At 32.5% G+C, this 20,125-nt stretch overlaps 1 protein-coding gene across 1 annotated transcript in view; it reads right to left on the reverse strand.

The window, feature by feature from the left end:
* The window catches only part of CADM2 (cell adhesion molecule 2), a 325,806-nt gene extending 312,727 nt beyond the window's left edge, over positions 1–13,079 (reverse strand). The window contains exon 1 of the mRNA XM_077774848.1: positions 13,010–13,079. Within this exon, the coding sequence (XP_077630974.1) occupies positions 13,010–13,079 (70 nt within the window). The remainder of the gene's footprint in view (positions 1–13,009) is intronic.
* Between the last annotated feature and the right edge of the window lie 7,046 nt (positions 13,080–20,125).

Below are 20,125 nucleotides of genomic sequence, written 5' to 3' on the forward strand. Positions count from 1 at the left end.
ACAATGAAGAGAAATGAAGAATAATAAAATATTTTAAACCTTTAATAAATATGTAGAGGCACCAATGTACTCATGGATCAGGGTTTGTTTTTGTTTGTTGTTGTTGTTGGTTGGTTGGTTGGTTGGGTTTTTTTCCTGCTAAATGTTTCAACTGTATTCCCAAAAGGATTTTCTATTCTCTCAAATCTACTTCTCCTTGATGTTACCAGTAATTATTCTCGGCCAATCTACCTTTGCTTTCCCCTGGACTACCATAAGTCTTCAGACAATTCAACTTGTCTTTTTGTCATCTATAGTAATCTCTTCTAATTTGTTCTTCAAGAAATCTCAGTAATCTCTTTCAAATTATATGTGTGAGTCTATCTCATTATCCCCGTTCTTTTTTCCATTTAAAATCCCTAGATTGATTTCCATTGTTTTTAGAATAGGGAAAAAGCTCTGTAACAGAAACTTCAAGGCACTACATTGGATATTATATATAGAAAACCCTAAAGACTCCACCAAAAAATGGTTAGAACTAATAAACTATTTCAGTAGAATTGCAGGATAGAAAACTAATATAAAAAAAAAATCAGTTGTGTTTCTGTACGTCAACAAACTATCAGAAGAGAAATTAAGAGAGCAATCACATTTATAATTGCAACAAAAATAATAAAATACTTTGGAATAAATTTAACCAAGGAAATAAAAGATCTGACACTGAAAACTATAAGATATGGATGAAAGAAACTAAGGGGACACAAATAAATGGAAAAGCATTCCATGTTCATGACTGGAAGAATTAACATTGTTAACGTGTCTCCATTATCCAAAGCAATCTACAGATTCAATGCAAGCCCTCTAAAAACTCCAATTGCATTTTTTCCCCACAGAAATAGAACAAACAATTCTAAAAGTTGTACAACACCACCAAAGACTTCAAATAGCCAAAGCAATCTTAACAAGAACAAAGCTGGAGGCATTATGCTCCCTGATTTTAAACCACATTACAAAGCTATAGTAATTGAAATAGTACATTGTTAGTATAAAACAAATGCATTCATCAATGGAACAGAATAGAGACTCGAAAAATAAACCTATGCATATGTGGTTAAACAAGACAAGACAAGAATATACAATGGGGAAATCATAGTCTCTTCAATAAATGGTGTTAGGAAAACTGGATAGCCATCTTTAAAACAATAAAATTGGATTATTAATGTATACTATATACAAAAAATCAACATGAAACAGATTAAACATATGACATCAGTCCTGAAGCCATAAGACTCCTAGAAGAAAATATAGTAGGTAAGTCTCTTGGCATTGGTCTTGGCAACGATTCTTTGGATTTGATGTCCACTGTTATTTTGACCCTTGTTCCCATTGATTCCTCACAGAAACTATATTGCCTTTTAGTTGCTTTTTTTGCTGCCATTTCCTTGACTTGGGAATTTTTTCCCTCTCTTCTTCATTTACATAGCTGTTCTTTATTTTTCTCCTGACCATCACTTTTTCCAAGAAGTTATCCCTATGCCTTCTTTCATTAAAGTAAATGTCTCTGTAATCAGATCTCATTGTATTTTAATGCCATTGTTTTACAGTAGCAAACTTGCATATTTCTTCAGATGTATATTTGATTTATCTCTATATACTTTATCTTAAATGGCAATTACCAATGTCCCCATTGATTCTACTTTGATAAATACAGTAATAAATTCTCAGTTCTCATCTATCCAAAGCATTTAACTCAGGGGCCTGAGTGGCTCAGTCAGTTGAGCACCAAACTCTTGAATTGGGCTCAGAGCATGATCTTGGGGTTTTTGTGATTAAGTTCTGCATCAGCAAGTCTGGTTGGAATTCTCTCTGTCCATCTTTCTCTGCCCCTCCTCTGGTCTCTCTCTCTCTCTCTCTCTCTCTCTCTCTCCTCTCAAAATAGAAAATAAACGTTTTAAAAAAGAACGTTTAATTCAGTTGCTGACTCCTTAGCTTATATCTCATTATCTGTTTGAACTTGAGTTTTGAGTACCTGAAAACTCAGTTCTAAGGCTTTTTTTCTTCTCTAAACTATATCTTAAATAAATCTATTCAATCTCACAGCTTTATATGCTTTCATAGACAACTATTTCCAGACTATTTTTTTACAGTCCAGAACTTTCTCCTGAATTTCATTTTTTGTATAGCCAATTTCTATACATCATTGTCACCTGGATCTCCAACTTCATGTATTCAAGTCTGAGTTTCCATTATTTCACCATGTTCTTCCCAAAGTCTTCTCCATCTTGTAAAGGTAAATGTGTCCGTCCAGTTATTTCAGACAAAAACAAAACTAATCAAATAATACATTGAAATCATCCTACATCTCATCTTTTATGTCAAGTTCCATGTCCAGTCAGCAAAATTTGGTAGGTATGACTTCCATGACTACTTCTCACCATCTCCATTGCTATGACTCTGAGTCCTGCCACCATCTTCACTCCACTGGTTTCCTAGAAAAATGTGTCAATGGCTCTCATTTCAATCTGTTTTCATAAGAACATCCAACCTGATCTTATAAAAACTAAATCAGTATATGTGTCTCATTTACTCAAACTTCCAGTGGCTTTTCATCTCACTTGACGCAAAACAAAAATCCTTATATGATTTGGGTCCTCATTCTTTCTATGACTTCTTTCTTATTTTTCTCTCCTAGCTCATACTTTTCTAATTCCACTGGGTCTCTTAAATAAGGTAGGTCCCTCACTGCCTGAAGGTCTCTGCTCTTGCTGATTTCTCTTTTTAGAATGCTTCTTCCACACTTTCTTGGCTTGGTGTCTCAGCATCAGTACTCTCTTCAAATGCCCTCATGTTTCATCTCCCTGTTCAAAATTAGAACCACCTCCATTCTCTACTCTGCCCACATATTCCTGTCTTACTCTTCTGCTTTTTTTTTTTTTCATAATGCTTATTATGTTGCAATACACAATAGTCTATACCTTACTTTTTCTTCTCACTGATATATTTGTAGCTATCCCTGGAACTGCTGGATGAATAAATGAATGAATGAGTGAGTGAAAGCCTCATGAAGTTAAAACTAAGCAGTATTTTTTCTTTCCATTATATATTAGCATAGTACAGACACTCAATAAAAATTATTAAATTGAGAAACATATTTGTTCGCTCCTTTTCCAAGAGTGCCCAATAAGAAAAAGCATAAAATGGATATCATTATTAAAAGGTCTTTCCAGCACATGAATCATGAGAATGGACTCAGAATAAGAGCCACCTTTTATTTATTACTAAATATCAAGTTCCTGGCTATGTGATTATGCCTTATCTAATTAATAACTATTTATACATTTAAATATCAATTAGCTATTTAAAAAGTGTTTTCACATATTCTTTACATATATCATTATAAAATCATCATTATAAATTCTTTTTATATATTATTATAATTCTACGAGTTAGTTAGTACTGATATTTTTTATCCTTACTTTACCAATGTGAAGAACAAGTAAATAGTAGAGCAGATACTAAAACCAAGTTACTCTGATAAACTTCCCCAAAGCTTTAATAGTATGCTTTGCTAGTGATAAATATTTTATATTATGATGCCAAGTAAAATGATTCTTTTCCACTAAAGACTCATAAACAATCGCTCCATCTAATTTGAAGTATAAATTAGAATTTATTTTTAGTGTAATTTAATTCTTCACTTTATGGCACTTAGCTTGAAACTTCCCTTAAATGCCCAACTGTTAAACATTGATCACTGTATTTCTCCTTATAATAGACTTTTTTTTTCTGTTTAGAAACCTGTAAGATTTCACAAACCTTGGGATTTTAATTACAGACTTTCTAAACTCCACACAGCAGCTGTAGAATAAGCAAATACCAATTTTATTAACATAATAGAATGACATGAACCAACTGAATGAATCGAGTCCCAGAAGATTCTGCCTTTTGGATGAGATGTGTTTAGATGCAATAAAAAAATATGACAATGATTTATTTATGATAGAAATGAGGATGTAAACTTAAAGTAGCAACAAAAATCAGTTTCTAATTCTATAAAGTTAGAATTTTGGTGGCAAATGAGTTATCTTTATCCACATGTCCACAGGAAAGCTCAAATCTTTATTTGCATTTCAAGAATACAGGAGAGACAAGGGGAGAAGAAATTTCATAAATCAAGAGAAAAATAATATTCTTTTAGAATTGTGAGTGGAGTATCTGGAAAGGTCTTTCTATCCTGACCTACACTAGTTTGTACTATACAGCATGAAGAGGGACACCTGTACAATAGTAAGTAATAAGATATTCCACAGAACAAATACATGTCAAAACCCCTCTACAGTGAGAAATAAATACCAGAAACCACATTAAATTAAGCTTCAGTTTAAAAACAAGAAAAGTTGTCTACATTTTGACCTACTGAATCATCTTACAATGAAATTTTTATGAACACACTCTTTAACCCTGTTACCCTCTTCTGATTTCAGCATTTCACATTAGTTATGCCTAAAGCTTTTCTAGAACACTACTCATCTTATTGAGAAACCAATTACCTCCTCACTTTCCTATGAGAGAATAAGTGAGGAGTGAGGTTAACATAAGGTGAATGAATGAGAGACCCACAGAAAAGAATTTAAAAAGAATGAGAAATAAGAAGTCTACTGGGAGAATAATTTCCTCGCCAATATACCCCAGTAGGTAGGTCCAATTTATTTGTTCCTAAGAACAACTGATCAACATTCTACTTTACTCCCATTCTCAGCCCCAGGTCTCAGGCCTAGGTAAATATATTTAAATAAATGCATAAGATTTAGGTGTATCATAATGTTGATTAACTTAGTCTGAAATTTTTAGAGGCTTTAATAGATTAAAAACTAGAACTCAGGAGTCAGTAACTCTGATTTTGTGAACCAAATTTCTTAACTCTTTGCTTCATTTTCTTCCTTCCTTCCTTCCTTCCTTCCTTCCTCTTTCTTCATTCATTCATTCATTCATTCACTTTCCTCATTGAAGAAAAATAAAGATAATAATGGATCTATCTCAAAGATTTTGTGAAGATTAAATTAGAAAACACATATACAGGAGTGCCTGGGTGTCTCAGCCAGTTAAGCACCTGAGTCTTGATTTTGGCTCAGGATATGATCTCACATTTGTGAGATAAAGCTCTGTGTCAGGCCTGCTTGGTTTTCTTCCTCTCTCTCTCTCTGCTCCTCCCCAACTCACACACACTCTCTCTCTCTTTCAAAATAAATAAACATTAAAAAAAGAAAACACACTTACAATGTCCAATGTAATATTTGGTACATAGTGAACATTGAAAATATTAGCTATTATAATTGTTATCCACTTTTTTAAAATCAAAAAAAAGCTTCAGGAATAAGCTATATATTTAAAAATATCATTGCATTATCATATACATCAGTATCTTTGGCAATTTTCCTAGAGAAGTGAGATGAAGTAAAGAAGGTGGATGCAGAAAAGAATCTTCTAAGAGGTACCATCCATGGGCCTTCCAACCAAACCCCTTAGTGAATCCATTATAGAAACATAACATGCTTTTAAATTCCCTTACAGACATATCTGTAAGAAATACATTCCAGGACCCCTAGTGGATTACTGAAACCATAGATAATACTGAATCCTATATTTACTATGCTTTTTTGTATACATACCTATACTGGTTAATTTATAAGTTAGACACAGAGATTAACAACAACAATAAAATAGAACAATATTTATAATACAACTTATAACCATATACTGTAATAAAAGTTCTGTGAATGTGGTCTCTCCCTCTCTCATAATATCATGTTATGCTGTGCTCACTTTTCTTGTGATGATGTGGGATGATAATATGCCTCTATGATGACATGAAATGAAGTGAATGTCACAGGTAGCATTAGACTACTGCTGACCTGACAATACTCAGAATGAGGATCATCTGCTTCCAGACTAGGTTGACCGCTGGTAACTGAAACCATGGAATGCTAAACTGTGGATTAAGGGAGACTGGTGTATTTTTAACATTCCCAGTGTATTTCCTTAGATCAGCCTTGTGTGGGACAAAAAAACATAACCTTGTTTCTTGATAAGTTACACTTGCTGAAGATTTTTTAGCTGTTATGCAAGAGTTTGAATAGTTCCTTATATTTCTAAGTTACTACTTTTTAGTGATTATTTATTTTTATGAGAGAGAGAGAGACACACACACACAGTGTGAGTGAGGGAATGGACAGAGAAAGAGGAAGACAGAATCTGAAGCAGACTCCAGGCTCTGAGCTTTCAGCAAAGAGCCCAATGTGGAGCTCGAACTAGCAAACCATGAGATCATGACCTGAGCTAAAGTTGCCTGCTTAACTGACTGAGCCCCCGATTCCTTATAATTTTAAATTTAAAATATAAACAGAGCTTCAACCAAAGGAGTAGAGTGATGTTTTCAAAAGAAATTATATATCATCTTATTTCTCAGTTTCTTCACATATAATGAAAACAAGTAATTTTTATACTTTAAGTATTATATGGATCTCACTGTAACATAATTTTCTTAATTTTTTCCTTTTGCTATTGGTTGAGCTTCTTTAATGATATCATGTATACACCTTGGATTTTAATATTTAAATGTGAAAAAAGAAAAAATACATGTGTCTAAGTGGATCATTCATGTTATATTTTGTGTTTATTTTTATGTTATAATGAATATAAACATGAATACCACCACAAAGATGAAATATAGCAGACTCTCGAAGAGAAGTTTTAGTTTTTGGACTAAACTACATGTTTGTTTGACTTTGACTACATGTTTGTTTTCTCCTCAGATGCCATTTAAATAATAATATCAATGATGATAACAATAATTATAGTAAAATGTACTGTTTATTATGTGCCATTCCCTAGGTTAACCTCTTTCTATACATTATTCCATATAATTTTCACAACAGTTGAATGTTGAGTGATGTTAAGCAATTTTCCAGGTGCTCAAATCAGGTAAGTTGAAAAATCAGTATTGGACGTATGTCTGTCTGACTACCAAGTAGAAGTTCTTAATATATAGTGTATATTATACAGTATAAACTGAGCTCCACTTAAGACAAAATCTAAAAGTACTTTTAAAAAATGTGTCAGTGTCAGCCTCTTATGTGCCTTTTAATTCATGATGGGAAACTTGGGATACTAAATGCTGTATTTTGATTGAAAAGCAGACTTTATATTTACAATATGAATAAATGAATAAGTCATTTATTTAAAAATATTATGTATGACTATCACTTAAATCCAATAAATTAAAATGCCGATTCTTCTCTAAGCCACATATGTATCTCAATTTAGACTGTTGAGTGTCCTTCATTATCTTTTAATTCTTATGCAAAGTCAGAATAATTATGTTAATTTTTATTTGAACACTGAAAAATGATTATATGATTACAGGTAATAGCTAGAAATGGCATAAAATATTATCCCCTCTATAGCTGTCAAATTCTGAATAAAAACTAAAGCCTAAAAATCAGACTGAAAACAAAAATATATTTATGGCATTAAAACTATTTAGAAATTGTGTAATATTCTGTAACAATATAAATTACTATGATACACTTGGTCTATAGGTTTATGACAGAGTGAAATATAATCCTTTCATGAAAATAAATTTTAAGAACACTCCAAGGTACCTTTTTCTCTAAGTGGCAAGGCACTAATGAACTTGCTGAAATATGAGTGTAGGTTATATGAAAGCAAGTTGGATAGTAAACTGATGTTATATGAATTTAACGTGATATATGAATACAGAGTAGATTGTATAATGTTGAGAATTAAAGCAGGAGACAAATAGAAACTACTCAGGAAATCTCTGAGAAATGAATGTTTTGAAGAAGAGGAATCTATGCAAAAGTTATCCCCATACCAAAACCAAAACAATCATTTTATCCTCACAAACTTAGGACCATTTGATAATTGATCATCTATGGGGGCCATTAAGGTGGAAGGATTAAGCATGTTTCAAATCATCTAGGAAATTAGGCAAATAGTTGTTCATGAGAAGACACAGCAAACCCCAAAAGTTCAGATTTGAAAAAAATATGAGATTCAGTTTTTATATTCAGGTTCAAATGCTCAGCTGGGTGATGGGAATTACAGATGTAAGGTTAATAGAAGACCAAGTTTAGAGAAGTGTTAACAAAAATCAACTAAGAACTCTTCAGAGGAAGAAGGTGATTATATTAATCTGTTCTCTTTTGACTGCAACCAAAAGAAATCTATCTAGAAAGCTTAACTACAAGAGAGCTGTGTCTTAAACCCAAAGGGCAAGGATAAAATAGAATCTTTTATTAGAACAAGGGAACTGGGCACCATGAGGGCACTCTCTTTCCTTTCACTCCTTGTACATTCCTGTTTCTCTTTTTTTCAAATTTAATTCTTCTCCTCATTCAGTTTTACCTACAAAATTTATTACCACAAAGTATAACAAACTCATTCCCATTTCTCTTCCTTTTTCTTATTCCTTTCAGTTTTCCTATTCTCTCCTTCCCCCTTTCTCAGTTTCTCTTTTTTTTTTTTTGTTTTAAGTTTAATTATATATTTATTTTTGGGAGAGACACACACACACACAGAGAGGGAGGGAGAGAACCCCAAGCAGGCTCTGCGCTCTCAGTGCAGAGCCCAACACAGGGCTCAAACTTACAAACAGTAAGGAGCGACTGGGTGGCTAAGTGGCTCGGTTGGTTAAGTGACCGACTCCAGCTCAGGTCACGATCTCACGATTCGTGGGTTCATACCCCACGTCCGGCTCTGTGCTGACAGCTAGCTCAGAACCTGGAGTCTATCTTCAGATTCTGTGTCTCCCTCTCTCTCTAACCCTCCCCTGCTCATGCTGTCTCTCTCTCTCTCTCTCAAAAATAAATAAAAAACATTAAAAATAAAATCCTTACAACCAGTAAGATCATGTCCTAAGCTGAAATCCGGAATCTGATGTTTACCTGACTGAGCCACCCAGGTGCCACTCCCACCCTCCTCTTCCAGTTGTAAGTTTTCAGGAGAGGAATTTGATTGGATCATTTGTCTTTCTCTTAATAAACAGTGGTCGAGGGAGGTTGGTTGTGGGTACATATTCATCTAGAAAATAGTTGCTTCCTTTATTTTGTAACAAGTAAAGTTCATCTCCCCAAGAGGCTATAAAGAACTGGACCAATACAGCAACAAGCAATCTCTTGAGAGATCAAAGATACCACCTAAATGAAAACTATATTCCAAAACAAGATAGAAAATTAGAAAGAAAGGCAAAGAGGAATTAAGAAGAAAATGAAATCTATACAGAGGCACTAAAACCAAGGGAAATATATACATATACATAATATCAAGATATATATATTCAGCAGGAAAAAATAAGCAATATGAGGACTGGGAAACCACCATTGAATTTGACCAGTAAAGAATAATTAATGATCTTCAGAATGACAGTTTCTGCACAGATAAGGAAAGGTTTAGTTGCTACAAGATTTGATGATATTCAGATATATTATGTTTATACTATTGCCCTCAGATACTGATATACCAACCATTATAAAAAAAAAAAGGAGTGGGAGAAAATTAGGGTAATTTCCTATGCCGTTACTAATAACTGCTAACTGACTCCACGAACTCTCTTTTAATCTAAACACTCATAAATTGCTGTTTAGAGTCTTATTTTAAAATACGGGGTGCCTGGGTGGCTCAGTCAGTTAAGCTTCCGACTTCAGCTCAGGTCATGATCTCACAGTTCGTGGGTTTGAGCCCCGCGTCGGGCTCTGCACTGACAGCTGGCTCAGAGCCCAGAGCCTGTTTAAGATTCTATATCTCCTTCTGTCTCTGACCCTCCCTGCTCATACTGTCTCTCTCTCTCACTCTCTCAGAAAAAAAAAAAATTAAAAAAATGTTACTGGGCATTTAATGTCAAATTTTCCAGTCTATGGTTTCTGGAATGTAATCTTTTTTCCTTTAAAAAAAAAAAAATCAAGACATATTCTTCTTTCCAATATCCGGGAAGCTCTCCACATTTGGATGATTCCATAAGGATAAATGAATGAGACCGGATCTTCTCCAATACTTCCCTTGGTTCCCTGGGATATGTTTTTGTTTGGGTCAGGAGAAACAAACTATTTTTAAGCAACCAACTGCCCTTAAATTACCTTGGGTTTTCTTTTCCTCTTTCCTACATTTTGTTTCTTTCCTGTCTGAAGACCACTTGCCTTGACATGGAAATTGGACAATAAAAACATGGAGTAGTTCTCTCTGTTATCTCTACGTAATACACATCTGTCTCAATCCATCATTAGAAATAAATTTTCCATTTCTACTTGAGGCACAGTTCCTTTTAGAAAGTATCATTTTGTGTCTCCATAACACTTTGGAGATGCAAAAATATAGGCATAGGTTAAACTATGTCCTTAAACCTCCTGTAGTCTTCTATACAGGTGGAGAAAGGAGATTCAAATAAAATAGATAGGGGTGGGACAATAGGAATGTCTTTCTGAGAAGTACTAAATTAGGCATAGGAATATGTTTGCATTGCAAATTCCTAGCCAGCTTGAATCCTGACATGATTTAACAGGCATTTGTAACATAATTTATGGCTATAATCTTCCAATTAAAAGTTGGTTCCTGTACTTCATGTTTTTTAACCTGTTTATTTTAAATTGAATTATCACCTGTTGTTTTTAAGAATTATCCAGTGACCATAGATGTGATTATTACAAGAGGTTTTATGTAATCACATGCAGTAAGACTCATAATCACACAATTGCCTGTTCACTCTCATAAAAACATAGATTTCATTCAAAAGGTGTCCTCACTATCCTGAAATGGACTGTACGCATTCCTGCTTTCAATTGTTTACTTATATTTTCAAATTAGTTTTGCCATGTACTTTTTTTTTCTCTCTATACTCTATCCATCCTTCAGGAATCAGTTCAAGCTCTACCCCCCAACAGAAAGCATTCCCTGAGAACGTGTATTTCAACCTCCATATGTATGTCTCTCCCTAACTCTCTTTCCAATCAAGTTCTATATACTACAACGAAGAAATTATTATACACTGTTCTTAAATCTTCATTCTTAAAGCTTACTTCTTAAGCTTTTATTATATACATTATGCTATATATTCATAAACATGCATTCATTATGAAGTAATTTCTTGAATGCTATATGAACACATTTCTTTTGTTCACTGCCAGACAAAAAATTACTGTGGCAAGGATTGGCTAATTCTATTAGGGTATTTACTGAAACAACTGAAATAAGAGGCTACAGTGGAGGGTAAAACAGGGTAACAATAATTTTGCCACCTGTCTTTTGTATCTTCAGTGTTCTATAAAACAAGGATATTGCTAGGAAAATGGTAGTTGCGCACTAAATGGTTAGATTTATAAATAGGGAGTCGTTAACACTTCAAAGATGAAACTGTCATATTGTTAAAATAAGCTGTAAAATATGAATGTGGGGAAAGGCAGGGCTGGAGGGAGATGGATAGTAGAAAAGGGTGGCCTTGTGGCAGATCTGAATATGGGACATTGGTGAAAAAGACAAAACTACTGGTTGTTCTTCCTGAGCACATGCAGGAAGGTATTAGGCAGAGCAGTGTTAAACAATGAAGATTCAGAAATTCTCTACAAAGAGCTAGGTTTGTGAAAAACAAAGGAAATTAGCATTGTTTAAATAGTAGTCTACAAACAGTTTTACATATTTTACTTAACTCCACCATCACAACCTTTAAAAGTTTTTATTGTTATTTATAACTCTGTAGATGTAGAAACTGAAGATAATAGACATATGACCAATAAGGTAACTGCAGTTTTGCTCTATAAATGAAAGCTATTTGAAAGATAAATGAAGGATAAACCATATATATTTTTGCTATATAAGAAGGTGAAAAAATTAAATATATAGAGTGCTCTTGAGAGTACACAATTAAAACATATGAACTATAAATCCATGACATATATTTGAACTATAAACCCATACATATATTTGAATTTTTTCAAAACCGTAAAGATGTATTGAGCCCAAAACATGGAAAGAGCCTAAGTGTCCATCAACAGATGAATGGATCAAGAAGATGTGGTTTATCTATACGATGGAATACTACATGGCAATGACAAAAATGAAATCTGGCCATGTGTAGCGACATGGATGGACCTTGAGGGTGTTATGCTGAGTGAAATAAGTCAGGCAGAGAAAGACAAATACCATATGACTGCATGTATAGGAGGATTAGGAGGAACTAACGGAGGACCAAGGGGGAGAAGAAGGGGGGAAATAGTGGGGGAAAGGGAGAGAGGCAAACCATGAGAGACTCTTGAATGCTGACAAAAACTGAGGACTGATGGATGTGGGGGGGAGGGGGGAGATGGGCATGAAGGAGGGCACTTGTGGGGATGAGCACTGGGTGTTCTATGAAAACCAACGTGACAATAAACTGTTTGTAAAAAAAAAATGTATTGAGCCAAAAGTCTTTTTCCTTTCAGGGAGATATTCTGGCATTAGATAAGCACATCCTCACTCATGAAATTATATTTCCAGGATTCTAGCAAATACCAACTTAATGCAACTAGGAAATAGAAGAAAAGTCATAAATAGAAATGTAGAGTTTATAATATTCATTTTTTAAAGGATGATATTTTCTTTTCATGTAATTCTATGAATTTTTGCTTTTGAAACTTTTGCTATCAGCTTTATTTTCTGGTGTATTTTTTTTCAGTTCACAATTTTATCAAGAAAACTAGGGTCAATAGGCAAAATGTTAGTGCACAAAAGCACTGTATTCCACTTGGAATAAAGTGAGAAATAAAACAAGAAAACAAACTCACAATCATGCAAACATAGACATATATCAGATACTGAATAACTGAAATAACCAGTATATTTCTATTTGTAGGAATTTACAACTAACGTCCATACATGAAACTACTTTTTTCACCAAGAGAATTGGCTCCATCAATTAAGATGGCTTAGATGACTGACCAGAAAAATGAATCACGATGAGTCATGCAAAATGATAGGAGCTCACCTTTAAGTTTATTCTTTGAAGCAGCCGCTGGTTCCAAGGAAAGATTGCACAAGAATAAGAGAACAAACATATTAGATATTAGAGTATTAGTAAGAAAAATAGATATGTTATTACTATTAAAGTTTAAATGGTAATATTTATGATTACATAATCAACACACTTTAGATGAATAGAATCTATAATTAAGACAGTGATAATTGGTTATATTTTGTTAGTAAAAGGTTGGAGTTTGTATAAGAAAGAGTAGAATAGATAGGAGACATAGAGTGCAATTCCCAAACACCATAAGGCACTAAATTCCTTTTCAGGACTGTATATGTTTTCTTTCTATATCCCCTTCCTAACTCAACTTTAGTTAATTCAATTAAAGAAATACACACAAATAGTTTAAATATATTTTGTATTATTTAACAATTAAAATATAGCCCATAAAGTCCCTTGAATTTATTGAGTGCGTACTAAATGCCAGACACTGAGGTTGTGTGTTTTCCATATATCTGCCACTTAATGATGACAGCATCAAGAAGCAAGTTTTGTTATCACTGATTGCCTGACAGATGTGGAAACTGTGACTTAGAAAAGTCAAGTTACTTGCTGACACAGCTGAAAAGAAGCAAATTTGGGATTTGATCCTAGGTGTGACTTCTTTCCAAATCTGTGATTTAGGGGGAGATTTAAGGTACTGAGTCGCCCACTGAACTGCAAATGTCAGGTCTACAAAGCCAAATCAAAATTGCATGGTTCATTATATTTCAGTTATTTGGTACTTGGTTGACCACATTTCTATATAACTAGAAAACTCCATTATTTTATAATGCATTATTCCCATTAAGAAGTAGTAATTTAAATTTATTTATATCTAGTGGTAAACACTATTTGGAGCAAAAGTAAACTTAATGAGGAAATTAGAAGTATCATACAGGAGCATTCTTTGCTCGAAAGAAGACTTCTAAACACAATGCATAATTAGATACCTCCAAATAGTTTGCTATTGATAGAAAAATAAATTTTGAAATTCTTATAAAAGCTAATGACCTATATATTTTGTGTATTTTGTTTCCCCAAACAGGATCATATACATTACTTTTCAGTCGGATTTTCTTCACATCTTCCAGGTTAATGCATGGACTTTTAATTCACTATTTTAATACTTGCATATTTCTTGATAGTCTGTATGAACGTGAAACTATTTGCCTATTGGTAAACAGTCAGGTCGTTTGTAGCATGTTGTTTTCTGCTACTAACATAATCACAGTGCACCTCCTATGTCATATTCCTAATGTATTGTAGTGGTGTTTTGTTTCTGCAGGAGAACTTTGCAGGCTGTTTTTCTATTTCTATTCCGACGATAAAACACTGACAAAGGTGAAGACCTTAAATATTACAGATGAAAGAATCGGGATTGTTTGGAAAGGAAATACTCAAATATATTGAATGCTCTAAAACAAGAAACCAGAAAAAAGGGAAGAAAATAGACAAAGAGAACTATAGAATCTAGTGTTCGAAATGGATGATACACTGCCTTGAACCTTTTAAGCCAAAAACTGTTTCACTTAACTTTCTTACTATTTGTTTTTCAATTAAATTTAATTTTTAGTTTCTTGGTATATGTTTAGTAGATATCAGAATTCTAATCATTAAGAATTTTTTTCTCTTTCATATTGTTTTTAAGACTACACAAAGCTGAAAGGCATTGTCAGAACATGCAAAATGTTATCTGCCTCAATTTCAGAGAAAATATTTCAATGCATCAGTGTATTCATTTATTCACGGGAAGAGAGATTTTGCTTCAAATTCAAATTTATCACTTAAAAATTTTAGTATAATATCAAGGAAAACTTTTCTAAAACTCTTAGAAATATTTGAGACAATAATTGGTATTTAATATGTAACAGATACAACCAATATTTCACAAAAATTCATATCGAATTAGGTAAAATCACAGAAATAAAAATAGAGAAGGCAAATCTTTACATTTCTCAGTGGAACGGAGGTGATTAATTGAAAGTTCTCAAACACTGCATGTGTTTGAGGCAGATGATTGTATTCTTAAATTACTGGGTAGAAACCAACATAGAATAGAAAGGAAAACAAAAGCTCTCTGCCTGTTTCTGTGTGTTCAGGCAGCTAATACTAGACTAGGCTGGTTAATATAATTGGAAAGAGGCCAGGCTACCAGGCTTCTTAGCCCAATTATAATTCTCTGCATATTCAATAAAAGAAGCCAAGATGACAGCAATACTGTCACAAATGTCATGTTCAATACTTGTAAGATTTTCCATTGTCAGCATAGCCCAATTATAAGTCAATTGTAAAGTGCACATTGCGCACCACCCAAAAGGGGCTGGAAATTATCTTAAAAAATGCAATTTTAACATTCACAGTTAAAATGAAAAGAAAGGAAATAAAGGTACTTTGACCAGAGAAAAGTTTTAGAGATGACATCAACAACATTTCTTCACATTTATATGAAAAACAGTAATTTGTAACTATAACATTATAGTTGTTTGTACTATTTTTTCCAGAGATGATTAGTTATAGTATTAAATTTGTAACTGTTAAAAATTAAATGAATAATGTGAAAACTTGTGCATATAGCTTTTGAAGAAAAATGTGAATATTAATAGAATTATCATAGTTATTTACATATGATTGCTGAATAGTTCATGAATATTAGGCATTCTATCAATAAGGCTTATTTCTAAAAACTCCAATACAAATGATCAAAAAGTAAAAATACAATTAGTTGGTTATGTTAACAATTTGCTCATTGAATTTGTTGATTTTCTATTTAAAAGATATCATGAATAATTGTGTGAAGAATTTTGTGAATCTAACAGTGTTTCTCAAAATGAAGGACAAGAACTATAAATAGGGCATGTGGACATTCTCCAGGGAGATTAGAAAAATTTTACCTACCTCAAAATTGATATGACCTGGTCATATGTTTTTAAATTCTTACTTCTTATTTTAAGATCTACTGTCATAACAAAAGAGTGATATATTTCATTAGTATCTGCAATGTATTGTGTTGAATATACAGAATTTGTGGTTACCTTTAGAAATTCTTGCTGAAAAATTCTTTGCCAATGAAACATTTAGTAAATAGCAAAGATATTACTGGTATTTATTCACAAGGAGCTAATGCTAAAGCAGTATGGATCTTTTCATTTAAAGACTATGTAGAAGTTTTTCAAAATAATTTGATATTTTAGCCTAGTGTTTTGTATTCTTCCTGTCATAAACAAATGTATAGATAAAGCATCATTGTTTCTTCATATGGAAGCCATAAACTTAGAAAATGTTTAGACTTTCTAAGGAGACAGAAGTTACTGACATCTATGACTTCGTATTCAGATATAGTAGATGTTTCCCTTACTCCAAATCTATCTGCAATGAAACAAAAATAAATAAACAAAACTTATTGTCAAGGATAATGTAAAATAATTTTTTTAAATATGAAAAAGTTACTCATATATATATATGCAATTTGTAAAATAAAAGAGAATACACATCGCTACTTTCTAGAAGAAATACAATGAAACTAAGAGATCCAAAATATTTCAAAACTGGTCTCCAGAGAGTATAAACTTCTTTTTCTAGATCACAAAGCCATTCACAAATTTACAACCAAAACACCAGGCATATATGTTAAAATCTGCTACATGAATGTAATCATTAGATACTGCATAGCAATGTAGTACTAACCAATGCCAGTTAGTTTGATTATCTTTTTACAAAGAAGGATATCATGCTGATTTGAAAAGGGGAAATAGTAGGACATTTATTTTATCAAATATTTGCCACATTATTATAGTCTTTCAAGACATGGACATTAAACTAATTGCATAACCACCTACATTTAGACCTTTTCTCATTTTTCTCATACCATCCAACACAAAGCTAAACACATTATTTCACTAATCACTTGAGGCTTATTTAAAATAACATCTTTCTTAGCTAACAACTAACATGGTCTAAACATTAGAATTTTCCCGTAAAGCTCATTAGAATTTGAAGACTTGACAACATGTGACAGAACCTAATTTCTTTCACAAGTTTTTCCTTCTCAACCACACAAATTTTACAGTGGGAAACAAGCACAAAAAATGATGCTTGAGAAAGAAATGTTTGTTAAAGAAATTATACCCCAAAGTATCCAAATATTTTATGGGTGGAAATTTCTCTTTACACAAATACAACAGTCATTGAATAAGGAGGAAATAATAGAGTTTGAAAACCACCATTCTATAGTTTCTAATAAATTCTCATATGTAGGCAGCTACTACCATTCATGCTGGCATCATTTAAAGGGAGACTGGTAGGCATTATATATACCTTTCCCATGGAAGGACACAATACCATTTAAGAAGTATTGTTTTGTTTTGTTTTTGTGAAGATGACTAAATTTGGATGGGATTATGCTTCTATGTTGAACTTCCAATGTCCAATTAAAACAGGGGACAAAAAAATACATCGAATCAATACAATGAGTCAAATCTTGTATATGGGGAACCACACACAGACAACTTTGGCATTTGGCTCCTTTGGCAAATAGATTTCAAGGGACCAAAAAAAAAAATAAATAAATAAAAGGAAGGGGCAACTAAGGGACATACCAAAACAATTGCCATGTGCAAATTACTTTGGATCTGATCTGAGTACTGAATATTTGATGATATTAAGGAATTATATTAATATTTAGGTGGGATAGTATTAATAGACTATTTTTTAAGTCATTATATTTTTATAAAAGTAAATATCTATAAAATGATGACCTACTGCCGGGTATTCTTTTCAAAGTAATCTTGGGATGCCTGTTCCTTATTACATTTACTCTTTAGTTTTGTATATGATTGAAATTTCTGATAATAAAAAATCTTTAAAGTCTTTAAAATATTCAGTTAAACATCTAGGGTTATTTCTGTTTTAAATATTAGTTTTTTCTACATGACTTTTCTTATAAATATGATTAAATATAATAATGTATATAAAACAGTCAAGTACTGACTATATATTGTTTTTTATATTAAATGTGGTCAGTTTGTCATGTGAGTAAATTATGAACTAATTTCCTCTATGAACTAACCATTTGACTTTTGAATTAATTGTATGTATCAAAATAACTGTTATTTTGTATTAAGAATTTTTCTCTCTGTTTCCATGCTTCTAGCACTGATAGTTTATATATAAAATATTTACACTACCTTATTCTTTATTTATTTCTTTTGCTCTCAAGAATCCCTTTAAACTTCTTGAGTCACTACCAATTTATAAATCTCTTTTTCTTATGTTATATTCCATACTTCCCTGTAGGCTTATGACTTTCACTGTGATAGGAATAGGGATAAGTTTCCAAGGCTTTGTAAAAAACTGGACTCAGACCCATGCCTCTAAAAGAGACTATAAAATAAATGCAAACCTTCAGATGTATCAGTCATATATTATTATGAAAGCTTTGAGGCACTACCAGAATAAAAGGCTCTCAATAAATAAGGTACACGGCTATGCTTTGAAGTTATATTTTATGTCTAAGTTACTAAACCAGGAAGCTATTTTATATTATCATGAATCTATAACTGGACTAAAATATAGTGTTGGAGATTAGTTTCATATTATTCCCCAGATCCTCAGTGGCTAATTTTAATGGATAAACTTAGTATACATCCTTTAGATTGTTCATTAACATGGACACTGTTAGATTTAAGAAATGTTTTATAAAGAAGTATTTTATTAAAAAATACTTAGAAAACTAATTCCCAACATCAGTGAGATTGATCATATTTTCTATTTTCTAGATATCATAATTATATTTTCAGTTTTTTTCTGCTAAATTATTCTAATTGGAATTTTTTGCTCAATAATTCAACTTAAAATATATTCTATCTTACTAATTCAAATATATGCAAAGTAAATGATGAATTTATGCTCCTAAATACTAATGTCAAAATTATAAAGCAACTATATATCCTTCTTTGAATACTTTTTGAGCCACCAAAATTCTCCAGTTGTCATATACAACCATTAATAATAAGACATTTACATTCACATTCTAAGGCAGAAGTCGATATGAAAAAATTATATGACATTCTCTATTGTGTACATACATGTGTATGTGTACGTGTGTAGATAGAATATAATTTTATATAATAATTTTGTGCAATCATATGCACTTATAACAGTTTATTCAGTTCATATTATACTATTCATAATTATTATTTTTATTTTTAACCAGGAAGAATCATTGCTGGACTCCGTATTAATGTTAAGAATGGTTTTCAGTTAGAGAGTCAAAGTATCTTCTAGTCAGCACATTTATTGACTTACAACAGTTTTGCAATTATTATAATGGATGACTGGTATTCACTGATGTAAAAGAAGAGAATCAATACTACCTGGGGCTTATACTGAGTACAACAGTTTACAGCTTCAGCTTAAGGACAGCAGTGAAAACAGATGGGTCAAGAAGCGGAGCAGAAAATATATTTGACAAAAAATAAGACATTTTTGAGAAGATGTATAAATAGAGAGAAATGTGAAACCAGAACCATGTGGTGGTATGCCTATAGCATTCCAGCAAATAGTTATGAAGTGAACATAGACTTTCTGTCCCCTAACTCTTAATTGCTAGATGATGGGTTACTTCTGGAAAAGCTGTGCAATGGAAAATGTGGTTAGAAATAATTTAAGGGAATCTATCTAATCTGCTTCAGCATAGTTTAGGTAACTTGTTCAATTCCCAGGGGATCAAAAGGTGATAATTTTAGTGTGACTGGCAAAATCAAGCTTCTCCATGCATGATCATATGATCAAGAAATACTTGGTTTTGACCTCTACTGAATCACCCCAATAAGGAGCTCCAGCAAGGTGAAAAGTGACTTGCAGAATATTATGCACAGCCTCTGCTGCTTCTCTGATCTCATCCTGAGTTATACTTCAGGTAGGGTCATGATTCCCTAAAATTAAGTCATTCACACTAAGAGCTCAGACCCAAGATATACACACTTAACATATATTCAGTATTTAAGGCATGCTAATTTAAGTAGTACCCTAAATTTTACAGTCACCTATTTACAGTAGTACATACTTCCATAAACCAAATGCAGAGACTATGAT

The sequence above is a fragment of the Crocuta crocuta genome, unplaced genomic scaffold (genome assembly GCF_008692635.1).
Source record: "Crocuta crocuta isolate KB4526 unplaced genomic scaffold, BGI_CrCroc_1.0 scaffold6, whole genome shotgun sequence".
NCBI lineage: Eukaryota > Metazoa > Chordata > Mammalia > Carnivora > Hyaenidae > Crocuta > Crocuta crocuta.